Source organism: Pleurodeles waltl, chromosome 3_1, assembly GCF_031143425.1.
Source record: "Pleurodeles waltl isolate 20211129_DDA chromosome 3_1, aPleWal1.hap1.20221129, whole genome shotgun sequence".
Classification (NCBI taxonomy): domain Eukaryota; kingdom Metazoa; phylum Chordata; class Amphibia; order Caudata; family Salamandridae; genus Pleurodeles; species Pleurodeles waltl.
In genome coordinates this window covers 600,240,543-600,254,143 of record NC_090440.1, presented here as the reverse complement: position 1 = coordinate 600,254,143, position 13,601 = coordinate 600,240,543, and the positions used below count along the sequence as shown (strand labels likewise).

The 13,601-nt window shown below is 45.8% G+C and overlaps 1 protein-coding gene across 6 annotated transcripts in view; it reads left to right on the top strand.

Annotated features, from left to right (window-relative positions):
* PPP6R3 (protein phosphatase 6 regulatory subunit 3) overlaps window positions 1–13,601 on the top strand; it is a 1,278,047-nt gene that overhangs the window by 157,746 nt on the left and 1,106,700 nt on the right. For all 6 annotated transcript variants that reach the window (XM_069223039.1, XM_069223035.1, XM_069223038.1 and 3 more), the window contains one exon: window positions 11,164–11,276. In XM_069223039.1, the coding sequence (XP_069079140.1) occupies window positions 11,164–11,276 (113 nt within the window). The remainder of the gene's footprint in view (window positions 1–11,163; window positions 11,277–13,601) is intronic.

The window sequence follows — 13,601 nt, the reverse complement described above, 5'->3', positions numbered from 1 at the left end:
ACTATTTATAAACACAAATAGCGGTCTTTGGAGTTTGTGTTGTGCATGTTAGCCTTACTGCTATATGCCTACCAAGAGGTTATTAAAGCCCCTACCCTGCTTGGATTCCTTGCCTCTGTAAGGTTTACCTCATCAGTCCCATTATCTCGCTGACAATAGTCCCCAGCTTTGTTGACCAGTGACCTCTCCAGAATGAAACAGCCCTTTTGTAGCACACGAGAGCCTGGCTCTCCATCCTTCAGTGTGTCCCATCCAGCTCTCAGGAATGCAGCCATTCCACAAATCTGTCTGGGACCACCTCCGCATTTCTTCGTAAGGCCCTGGGTTTTCAATAAGGAACCCACAGGCCTCCATATACTGCACCACTTACAGGCACACTTAAGTTACAACACGTTCATGTAAACATGCGTGCTGCTGAGCAACGTGCACCACATGATGTAGGCCAAGGCCTAGTTAGGTGCACAGCCGCACAATTTTACATGTGTTGACTGACATGCTTCACTCCAGTGACACACATGTAAAAAGGCCTTTTCACTCAACTGTTCACTCTGAAAAAAACATTGTGCTGCCACCACTGCAATTGCTTTTATGCTACCCATCCTTCATAATCTTCTAGTAGAAAAATGTGTTCACTTGCACCTGCCCAACCCTCTAACTCTAGACTTGGGCTTCCTCCAGGAAATCCTGTTTTGAAGTAGAATCATACATGGACATATATGGCATCACCTGTTGGGGCTGGAAAGCGTTTGCTGAGAAAGTTTTCTTGATCGGTCTGAAGCCCAGATGGAATATTCGTAATATGGTCGGGTTAAGTATAAACCAGAAATATCGTTATCAAAGATAAGTAACTGTAGGGAAATGCCTCCCTTGGCATGGTTACCCCCTAACCTTTTGCCTTTTGTTGATGCTAGTTACGATTGAAAGTGTGCTGGGACCCTGCTAACCAGGCCCCAGTACCAGTACTTTTCCCTAAACTGTACCTTTGTTCCCACAATTAGCACAGCCCTGGCATACAGATAAGACCCCTGTAAATGGTACCCCTTGTACCAAGGGCCCTGTGGTCAGGGAAGGCCTCTAAGGGCTGCAGCATGTATTATGCCAACCTCTCTGAGGGGACCTCTCACTCAGCACATGCACACTGCCTCACAGCTTGTGTGTGCTGGTGGGGAGAAAATGACTAAGTCGACATGGCACTCCCCTCAGAGTGCCATGCCTACCTCGCACTGCATGTGGCATAGGTAAGTCACCCCTCTAGCAGGCCTTACAGCCCTAAGCCAGGCTGCACTACACCACAGGTAAGGGCATAGTTGCATGAGCACTATACCCCTACAGAGTCTAAGCCAAACCTTAGACATTGTAAGTGCAGGGTAGCCATAAAGAGTATATGGTCTGGGAGTTAATTGTGAACTCCTCAGTTCCGTAATGGCTACACTGACATCTGGGAAGTTTGGTATCAAACTTCTCAGCACAATAAATTCCCACTGATGCCAGTGTGGGATTTATTGTAAAATAAATCCAGAGGGCATCTTATAGATGCCCCCTGAATACCACTCCGACTCCTAGTGACTAGGCTGACCAGTTTCTGCCAGCCTGCCACAACCAGACAAGTTTCTGGCCACACGGGGAGAGTGCCTTTGTTACTCTGTGGCCAGGAACACAGCCTGTACTGGGTGGTGGTGCTTCTCACTTCCCCCTGCAGGAACTGTAACACCTGGCGATGAGCCTCCAAGGCTTCTGCCTGTTACAGCACCCCAGGACATCCCAGCTAGTGGAGATGCCCGGCCCACCGGACACAGCCCCCACTTCTGGCGGCAAGGCTGGAGGAGATAATGAGGAAAACAAGGAGGAGCCAACCACCAGTCAGGGCAACCCCTAAGGTGCCCTGAGCTGAGGTGACCCCTGCCTTTAGAAATAATCCATCTTGAGTTTGGAGGATTTCCCCCTATAGGAATAGGGATGTGCCCCTCGCTCTCCTCAGGGAGGAGGCACAAGGGGGGGTGTAGCCACCCTCAAGGACAGTAACCATTGGCTACTGACACCCTGACCTAAACACACCCCTAAATTCAGTATTTAGGGGCGACCATGAACCCAGGAAATCAGATTCCTGCAACCTGAAGAAAGTACTGCTGACCTGAAAGCCCTGCAGAGATGACGGAGACACCAGCTGACTTGGGCCCAACCGGCTTGTCTGCAGACTCCAAGAACCTGCACAGCAACGCATCCGACTGGACCAGCAACCTCTGAGGACTGCCCTGCACCTAAAGGACCAAGAACTCCCGAGAACAGCGGCACTGTTCAGAAACTTTAAAGCAACTTTTAAAGAGGCTCCACTTCTCGCCAGAAGCATGATTCTTCACTCTCTGCACCCGACGCCCCCGGCTTGAGTTTGGAGAAACCAACACTGCAGAGAGCACTCCCAGGTGACTCCAACTACATGGACACCCTGAGTCCACCTCCCTGCCACACCCCTAACGACGCCCATAGAGAGGATCCAGGCACGCGCAGCCCCCAGGACCGTGAGGAACCACCTACCAGTGCAGGAGTGACCAACAGGCAGCCCTCATCCTAGCCCTACAGTAAGCTGCTTGTGCTGTTTAACGCAGATTCCAGGGAACTGTTGGGTAACTGTATGTGAATTGGACCACTTCATTAGGTGACTGCTGACTGGGGTATTCTGAGATTGAGACGAGCACCCCGTGCAGTGGCCAGCTGATGTGCAGCTGATTGTTATGGAGCTGTGCAGAGGAGGACAAAGGGTGTTTTCCGCCCCTGGAGCAGGGGGCGTTGTCATGTTGTATATATCTTTCTTTATAAAATACATCAAATCTCTTCGTAGGCCACAGGAAGGCGGCTGTTTACTCTAGTTTTGGCACAATGGGGGTCAGGGAGCTCCTTCTTTGACTTGTTAGTGCACTTTTTTCCTTCTTAGCAGGCCTAAGGGTTCAGTAATCTAGTTGACACAATGTTTTATTTATGGTGTAGACTGGAGTCTTATCTTCTTGAAATGGCATGCACCATTTTGATTATTTAGCTTTGCAGTTCTGTTTTCCTAAGCCTGTGACTGTAATCTAAGAGCGCATTAAGGGTAGGGTCATTGGGTACTACAAAGATTGATCAGATGGACCAAAATAGTGTCAATGAGACACTGTTTTGTTGGTCTGCATTCAGATTTATATTTTTAACATACGAGGCAACTTTTGTTCTGCTAACTTCTAGTGGTAATCTGCCTTCACTCATAAGCAGCGCTAACTTTGTGGTTAATGTATATCTAACGCAGACTCCAGCACCTGTATGTATTCTTTGAAATCTGTCATGTAAATTAATCAGTTTACCAAACTAGCTTGGAGTGTTTGTATGTAGGGCAAATTGTTACCTTCTAATAACTTGCTTTTATATAGCTCTTCAATTCAGCCACTTTTAAGGCAAGGTGGATTTTTTTGCCCAAATTGATTTATGATCAATTTGCTGCTGTATGAAAGTTATGCATTCGGGTATCTAGAGCTCTGGCACTAAAAGGATTATCTAAAGCTGGAAGCACAAGACAAAATGAGCAGGACAGGATGAAGGACTTGCATTGATCATAGGCAGGGCCACTGGAGCTGCCATCCTTGTATAGTTAAAGATTTGCTGCATTTGCCACATAAATCCATCATCTGCCATATTATTGGCAGATTTTGACAAAACATTTTTTTCTAGTTCTAACGGTTCACATGTTACTAAATACAGCAACGTGTTGCCGTGCTGTCTTTGCAAAGCCAGACTGGTCACCTTTCTGTTGCTTATTGTTATATTTGGGTTTTAGAATCAGTTTAATGAGCTACATTTAATTCCCAGAGAATTAACAAGTTTAAAAATGATGTAATAATTAAGTAATACTATTAGAAAATGTGCAGTATTATAGCGCATAGTTAGGCTTTCTTTGCAGCACAGTTTACTCAACCCTGCTGCATAATTTCTGTACTGCCACATATTTCTAGTGACCCTGTGTAGGAAAGTACCATCTTGCCTGGCATGTTACCCCCATATTTCACTGTATATATGTTTTAGTCTGTGTCACTGGGACCCTGCCGGCAGGGCCCCAGTGCTCATAAGTATGTGCCCTGTATATGTTCCCTGTGTGATGACTGTCTCACTGAGTCTCTGCTAACCAGAACCTCAGTGGTTATGCTCTCTCTGCTTTCCAAATTGTCACTAACAGGCTAGTGACCAATTTCACCAATTAACATTGGCATACTGGAACACCCATATAATTCCCTAGTATATGGTACAGAGGTACCCAGGGTATTGGGGTTCCAGGAGATCCCTATGGGCTGCAGCATTTCTTGTGCCACCCATAGGGAGATCTGACAATTCTTACACAGGCCTGCCAGTGCAGCCTGAGTGAAATAACGTCCACGTTGTTTCACAGCCATTTACCACTGCACATAAGTAACTGTAAGTCACCTATATGTCTAACCTTCACCTGGTGAAGGTTGGGTGCAAAGTTACTTAGTGTGTGGGCACCCTGGCACTAGCCAAGGTGCCCCCACATTGTTCAGGGCAAATTCCCCGGACTTTGTTAGTGCGGAGACACCATTACACGCGTGCACTATACATAGGTCACTACCTATGTATAGCGTCACAATGGTAACTCCGAACATGGCCATGTAACATGTCTAAGATCATGGAATTGTCACCCCCATGCCATTCTGGCATTGGGGAGACAATTCCATGATCCCCGAGTCTCTAGCACAGACCCTGGTACTGCCAAACTGCCTTTCCGGGGTCTCCGCTACTGCTGCCAACCCCTCTGACAGGTTTCCGCCCCCCTGGGGTCCAGGCAGCCCTGGTCCAGGAAGGCAGAACAAAGGATTTCCTCTGAGAGAGGGTGTAACACCCTCTCCCTTTGGAAATAGGTGTGATGGCTGGTGAGGAGTAGCCTCCCCCAGCCTTTGGAAATGCTTTGATGGGCACAGATGCTGCCCATCTCTGCATAAGCCAGTCTACACCGGTTCAGGGATCCCCCAGCCCTGCTCTGGCGTGAAACTGGACAAAGGAAAGGGGAGTCACCACTCCCCTGACCTGCACCTCCCAGGGGAGGTGCCCAGAGCTCCCTCCTCCAGTGTGCCCCAGACCTCTGCCATCTTGGAAACAGAGGTGTTGCTGGCACACTGGACTGCTCTGAGTGGCCACTGCCAGCAGGTGACGTCAGACTCCTTCTGATAGGCTCTTACCTCTCTTACTAGCCAATCCTCCTTCCTAAGTAGCCAAACCTCCTTTTCTGGCTATTTAGGGTCTCTGCTTTGGGGAATTCTTCAAATACCCAATGCAAGAGCTCACCAGAGTTCCTCTGCATCTCCATCTTCACCTTCTGCCAAAGGATCGACCGCTGACTGCTCAGGACGCCTGCAAAACCGCAACAAAGTAGCAAAGATGACTACTGCAACCTTGTATCGCTTCATCCTGCCGGCTTTCTCGACTGTTCCCTGGTGGTGCATGCTGTGGGGGTAGTCTGCCTCCTTTCTGCACCAGGAGCTCTGAAGAAATCTTCCGTGGGTCGACTGAATCTTCCCCCTGCAACTGCAGGCAACAAAAGACTGCATCACCGGTCCTCTGGGTCCCCTCGCAGCACGACGAGCGAGCTCCCTTGAACTCAGCAACTCTGTCCAAGTGACTCCCACAGTCCAGTGACTCTTCAGTCCAAGTTTGGTGGAGGTAAGTCCTTGCCTCCCCACGCTAGACTGCATTGCTGGGTACCGCGTGATTTGCAGCTGCTCCGGCTCCTGTGCACTCTTCCAGGATTTCCTTCGTGCACAGCCAAGCCAGGGTCCCCGACACTCTAACCTGCAGTGCACAACCTTCTGAGTTGTCCTCCGGCGTCGTGGGACTCCCTTTTGTGACTTCGCGTGGACTCCAGTTCACTCCTCTAAGTGCCTGTTCCGGTACTTCTGCAGGTGCTGCCTGCTTCAGTGAGGGATCCCTGACTTGCTGGGTGCCCCCTCTGTCTCCTCATCCAAGTGGCAACATCCTGGTCCCTCCTGGGCCACAGCAGCATCCAAAAACCCTAACTGCGACCCTTGCAGCTAGCAAGGCTTGTTTGCGGTCTTTCTGCGTGGGAACACCTCTGCAAGCTTCTTCACGACGTGGGACATCCATCCTCCAAAGGGGAAGTTCCTAGTCCTCTTCATTCTTGCAGAACACCAAGCTTCTTCCATCCGGTGGCAGCTTCCTTGCACCCTCAGCTGGCATTTCCTGGGCTCCTGCCCACTCTCGACACTGTCGCGACTCTTGGACTTGGTCCCCTTGTCTTAGAGGTTCTTAGGTCCGGAAATCCACTGTTGTTGCTTTGCTGGTGTTGGTTTTCCTTGGAGAATCCCCCTATCACGACTTCTGTGCTCTCTGGGGGTTATAGGTGCACTTTACACCTACTTTTCAGGGTCTTGGGGTGGGCTATTTTTCTAACCCTCACTGTTTTCTTTCAGTCCCAGCGACCCTCTACAAGCTCACATAGGTTTGGGGTCCATTCGTGGTTCGCATTCCACTTTTGGAGTATATGGTTTGTGTTGCCCCATACCTATGTGCTCCAATTGCAATCTATTGTAACTTTACACTGCTTGCATTACTTCCTTTTGCTATTACTGCATAATTTTGGTATTGTGTACATATCTTGTGTAAATTTCTCATCCTCATACTGAGGGTACTCACTGAGATACTTTGGCATATTGTCATAAAAATAAAGTACCTTTACTTTTAGTATATCTGTGTATTGTGTTTTCTTATGATATTGTGCATATGACACCAGTGGTATAGTAGGAGCTTTACATGTCTCCTAGTTCAGCCTAAGCTGCTTTGCCATAACTACCTTCTATCAGCCTACGCTGCTAGAAACACCTCTTCTACACTAATAAGGCATAACTGGACCTGGCACAAGGTGTAAGTACCTCTGGTACCCACTATAAGCCAGGCCAGCCTCCTACACCCTGGCCATAGGGGTTTTGCCTAAGTCGCAGTGGAGTGCTAACTATAACGTACGTCCATCTTGTGTGGCAAAGAGGCTTCCACAGTTGTCTGCCCTATCTGTGCTTGCAAACAAAGCTTGCACTGTTGTGGCCAATACAGCAACCGTGAATAATCAAAGTGCACTTGTAGTGTTTTGTGTACACTGAACTATGATTCATTGAGGTGCCAACTTATCTTTAACAGTATAGGCAAAGCAGTAGAGGGCAGCTATGTTGATGATGTTGCTGATAAGCTATCTCTGCTAGAGGATCAGGGAGAGGCAGGCTGTTTGCCATGAAATCACCCCACAATGTATAATACTGAATGATTTAGGACGCAGACCGAGAAACAAGCTAACCCACTTTCTCTGTCGAACATCTAACCCACTTTATTTGTCAAACAATCTGTGACAAATGCAGGACGATGCTTATTAATATTTATTGGTACTTTTTGGATTTATGAAAAATCGTTCCCCTTCCTTATTTAAAAAAAATAAAGAAAAAACGGCCTGGGACGGTTCATTCAAAGCGCTTCATTGCTTCAGCTGAAGTGCCATTCTGGGAGCCTCCTTTACTTTGAAACCGAAGCCGGGCATGGAGCTAAACAAAGCCTTCCTGCCATGATGCCTGCCTGTAAGAAATGCAAATGCGCGCAACCGGAAATGTAAAGGGTAATCTGCAAACGTAAGGTGCTTTTGATTCGGGACTGGCTTTAGTTTATTGAATCTCTTAAAGCTTTCTGAGTGGATCTCTTAGGGACAGCTCAGTTATTAGAGACCTACACAAGAATTATAAGCGGGTTCTTGAAGCCAGAAAGAGTACTGCAAGACGAGGCTTGGACTAATTTGGTGCAGGCCTCTGAGGCAAAGGATTCAGTTTTATTTTGGTGCACAGTAAATGCTCCTTTTTTAAAGGCTGTCTGAACTCATCTCATTGTTTTCTTGCAATGCACAGGTGACACATTTTATGGATAATTTGATTCCAGTATGGTAGATAATTTGCAAACCGAGTACAAGGGAGTAATAACCAAGTCTCAAGTCCCAGTACACATGAACTTCGAGGTCCTTTTCACCAGAAGTACAAGTGCCTAAGGGAAAGCTCAATGGCCAGATGGGGTCCTAGCAGATGCTCTTAAAGCTGAGAGGGAATTATGGAGTCCCATTTTGACTAGGGTAATTCCCCCGAGCCCCTCAGGCTATTTAAACTGTGATCCCCAATTTTTAAAAGGGGAATAAAACGGACCCGAAACTTTATTGGCCTATTTCCTTCCTAGATTCTTCAGCTAAACTGACATCTATTACATCTGAGGTACATTACAGGTTTAGGAGCGGATGGGGGACTGTAGATCAATGTGTAACCCTTGAACTATTTATAGGAAAGTACACCAAAGCCATACCTGGGTCACTCGATTCTTTCTATTCTGAGCAGTGACTTGATCTGGTGGACCATTCAAAACTCTGCCTTTCCTGGGTGCCTCGAGGATTATGGTTTTCCTTGCAGTCTACAGGCTTTTTAAGATCAAAGGGGTATCTTGTTTTCATTCTTAATTAATGTGGTGAATGATACCCTACAGACTCTGCTGGCTGATGCACCTATTGTTGATGGCTGCTCGGTGCCAATACAATTGTATGCCGACGATGCTGTTGGAGGAGACGTCAGTTAAAACCAATTTTTATTGCACAAACAATTAGGGATTTTAAAATTGTTGCATTCCATATTTGCGTTTGAGCCTCCTTTTAGTATGTTTTAGTACTGCACTTTATATTTGGGGCACTATAAATCTTAGAAAAAGCATTGTATTGTAGAACGAATTTACAGGAGGGATGCGATTTTTTTTTTTTTTTTTTTTTTTAATTTACTTTTTTTTTTTTTTTAAACGTTATATTTATCAGAGAGCTGTTATGTTATTTTATGGATATTTGTGCTGCAAATTAATTTGAATTGAGTTCAGAGGTAGTGCAAAGCGTTAACTGAGTTGTGAAGTGCTTGCTTTTAATAATTGTACTTGTATAGCGTTTACTACACCTGAGGGGTTGAATGGACAGTTATGTTTAAAAAAAAAAAAAAGTAATTATGTACAATCTGTATTACTAAAATCTATATTTTAGAAGCAACACTTTACCTTTATGCACAATTTGTAACAGTATCGTATTCTGTGTGTAATGCAAGTTTAAAATAATGACTTGTATGTTCAATGCTTTCTGTCATATGCTGTGTCCTCGTACCACTAAAATACACAAGCCACTATTCTCCACTTCACCCACCAAAATGTACTAAGGGGCATCAAATAGAGGTTTTATGATTTACTATAGTGCATTTCCCACAATAGCAACGTTTTTAAATATATTTTTCTTTTAAGCTGCATAGTAGTTTATATGCAGCTACCTGATGGTGAAACACCAACAAAACTTAAATATGTATGTATATTTTTAGCAACACCTTAAATCCCACATACTCTGACCCCGCCCCCATTGCATGAAGCATCACAGTTAACACATGTGTCTTTTAATGCACTTCGACCACTGTTTAAAAGTTGGTATTCTGATGTCATTAACTGGCCACACAGACTGAAATTATGCGTTCCCAAAATGACGGCTACAGAGCAGCTTCCAAGTTTATACTGTCTTTAGTTTTTTTCTACTTCGGATGTTTTACTCCTATATTTTCATTGTTTTTATTTTCTCTCAATAGTTAATTGTTCATTTCATACCTCGTTGCTTTTCAGTATGTCTAATAGTTCACTGTGGTATCATTGTTTCCAATGACTAATTTTTCACCTCAGCATGTCATGTCTGTACTGAACCCCTTTAATTTTGTTTTGTCTTAAAGTATGGATTTCTAACTAAAATAAACTCCAAAATCGAACGGGGATAATGTTTTCATAGTTAAATACTGCTTCAGTTTGTCAACAGTTCTCCGGTGGTTATTAACAAACCTGGGAGCAGTTTAGTAAAACCCGCACTATCTTGTGGTTGCTCAAAATGCAAACGCCGTCGATGGTGTCAAACCTAAAAAAAAAAAAAGAAAAAACTGAACAGTTCCGTGCAATGCACGTGAATTATTGACCCTATATTATTCCTACCCGGAATCGGTGCGAAACCAAAAGAAAGTGTCTCCCTGATATTTCTGTGGCCTTATTTTTTTGTGGACCGCTCTCTACAATAGCACCACACACAAACGCATTAACACCGACAACTCCTATATCTCTCGAATTGCTGAGACCTATTGGATTTGCCACATATTCCCACTCCACACCATGCCACATGATTCCACACAGCGCCACAAAATTCCACCTTGCAACCGATTTACACTACACATGACACTAAACCCCACATAATTCAATGCCACATAATTACACTCTGTTTAGTACCACAAATGCACCCTACATAAATCCACTCAGTTGCACATAAATATACTCCATCTCACATAATTCCACTCAAAATAATTTCACTGAAGGCCCCACAGTTCCACTCCACACCACATATATATTACACGAAACATAATTCCACTCCACAGTTGCACTACACACTGTACATATCCAGTCCACAACACAGAATTCCACATCATGCCACTAAACTCAACACCACGCCAGATAATTCCACTCCACTAAATGCCACTCCAGGACACAATAGCACTACATATTACATTCCATGTTAGTGTCACTCCACATAATTCCAGTACACGCAATACCACATAATTACTGTCCCCATATTTCTACTGCATGTCAAATAATTCTGCTACACAACCCCCTCCACACAATTCCAAATCTAACATTTCCAATCAAGCCACATAATCTCAATCCACACGCATCCACTTCATAACACATGGCTAAAACATGGACAGTGCCACCAACTCTCAGATTGCCACTCAGGCGACACCTGTTAGCATTTTCAATGCTTGTTTCTGTGTGGGGGTGTTTTCAGACACTTAGGCTAGGTGAAAGTAGGAGCGCTGCACAGAATTGATGCTAGGCATCTGAAAACCTTAATAGCATCTGTATTTCGACTTTACAGTACGATCTAGGGAGATCAGAGTTAACCTGACGTTAACTTTTTTTATACTACTCAGATGTCTAATATTTTAATTTGTATTTTTAACTATTACTCCAGTATTTGAAGTGGCGCATTTGTTTGGAATTGGTTTACTTTTTAAGGATACCTTTTGATATTATTTCTCTTCCTTACAGAGACATTCAAATGCGTCACAGTCACTCTGTGAAATTATTCGTCTCAGTCGTGACCAGATGCTACAGGTGCAGAACAGTACTGAGCCAGATCCGCTTCTTGCAACGCTAGAAAAGTATGCTCCTGATCCAATCCGTATTTAATGTTCTTTTTGTGTCACTGTCCATATGCTCATACATGTCTTGTTTTCAGGTCCTCTTGTGATTTATGAAGAAGCAAGTTACTGTCCATTGGTAATGATGGTTCCTCTTAACGCTCCTTTTTTTCTGAAACTTGTCCTTTTTTCCTGGAGTGCAACTCATGTTTATAGGTGTCTCATTGGCCCCACTTAACCCTAACTAGAAGTGTCATAATCCTTGAACATACATGGAAGTGCTGTGCATCCCTGTTCCCTGACAAACGTTCTACTAAGAGCACAGGAATGCTTCAAGAAGGCAGATGATTGTCACATCTAAAATTAACAAAGGTCGTTAACTTATTTATCTGATTGACTTCTCGTTGCAGATTTCTTACCTTACAATTTCCCCCCAGGCGTCAAAATGGATCCAGAGATTTCTCTTCAAGCCATACCCTTGCGTGTCATTAGGTGGCATTGGTCGACTCTGTGGGCATCCGTGTCATAGTCGCTGTTATGACATTTGGAGTAGTGCATAGACACTGTCTCAGCACAGTGACATCAGTTCTTTTCTTTCCACTTTTTTGTAGGATTTTTGGGTGAAGTTTTGGTGCGTTGATGTCCCCGAATACCGGCTTCAAACCTTGCGAGGACCGTCACCGTATGTCATCTGCATCGGGTCTGTTAGTGGTGCCTGGAGCGTGACCACGACCCGAAGTCGTGCTCAGAGTGTGGGCCATGCACCTGAAAGCTTTGATGGAGCGGCCCCTCAAGCTTATGGCAGCCCGGTGCTTGACTCCGCATCAGTCCCGCTCGAGGGGAAGGTTTTAAGACCATTTGCGGAGCCACCACCGCTCGTCGTCAACAAAGTCTTCGAGTCAAGGTAATAAGAAAAAAGTCAATCTCGTCATCCTTTGACTTCCCTTGGCTGACGTGACTTGGGAGGAGTGTCAATGCTTTAGGCCTCCATCCTCAGAGCCTGCTTTTGGGTCTGCTCCTTGCCTCCCTGAGTTTCCAGAAACTGGAGCAACCCCATCCCAATTAAAGGATTTCTGAGACCATGTGCCTCATTTTTGGGCAGTCCGACCCTGCTACATCGCCTTTGGGTCCAGGGGGTTCAGTTGGAGGGCCTTTGGGTTCCGCACCAGTGGCTCAGGCTCCAACCACCTGAAGTCCCCTCCCAGATCCGTACCGACACCGGTCATACCATCAAGACCTTTGCCGGCGCTTGCTCAAATGTTGATCCTCTTGATGTCAGTGGTGCCCACTCTCTACGTCGACCTAATTCTTAACCCAGATGATTGAGTCAGAACAGCGTCGGCTGACGTTTCCTCCTTATTAGATGGGGCCCATTCACCCCAGGTTGGATTCTGACCCTTATTCTTATGGGTTTGAATTTGGGGAAGGATTGGAGGGGTCCTTGGACCATTATGAATACCAGGATAATCCTACCAAAGACTGGGCACAGGAAATGGACAAGGCCAGTGGTCTGGATACCTCTCCAGATGCTGGCATGCTGTCTCTTCCTACTGTGGCTATGGCAGAGGGAGCTACTTAGTCCATGGTGGTCAGTAGGGTAGCTGAGGTGCTTGGCCTTGAGCTGCCTACTGGTCAGGTCTAATCTCCTGAAGGAGCTTCAACCAGGGGCATCCATCTCTGAGCCTCTTCTACTCCATGAAGCTCACTGATGTCCTTCTGGGTTCTTGGTCCAGACCCAACAAAGGGGCTCCTGTAAATAGGACAATCGCACGCCGCCATTGGTATGCCCTGAACAACCCTAAATTTCTGTCCAAACACCCTGCGGCTGAGAGCCTTGTTATCCAGACATCCTCATCCTCTAGTGCATTCCCTTCTGCACATCCAGATAGCTAATCAAAAAGTCTGGACCAATTTGGGAAGGAGATGTTTTCTTTTATTAGCCTTGCACTGCGGTCACTGAACACTGCATGCCTTTTGGGCAGTTATACTCACTCGTTGTGAGAAACGGTTGCACAAGTCTTGCCACAGATACTGGAGGAGGCCCGTGCTATTGTCTCCCAAGCTGTTACTGTTGGGAGAGACGAGGCAAAGTTCACTATCTGATGTGGGCTGGACATGACCAATTCTGGGAAGATCGGTGGCTTGAGGTGCCATGCCTGGTTATGAACATCTGGTTTTTCAGGGGATGTCCAACAGACCCTTATGGACATGCTCTTTGATGGCTCCCGTCTCTGGAGACAAGGTGGACTCCGCACTGGAGTGTTGAGGCGGGGCCACTCACCTGAAAAGCAGGATGTCTGCAGGGGCGATGGTATGCCCCCGACCTCTTGGAAAACCTCTTGGTAC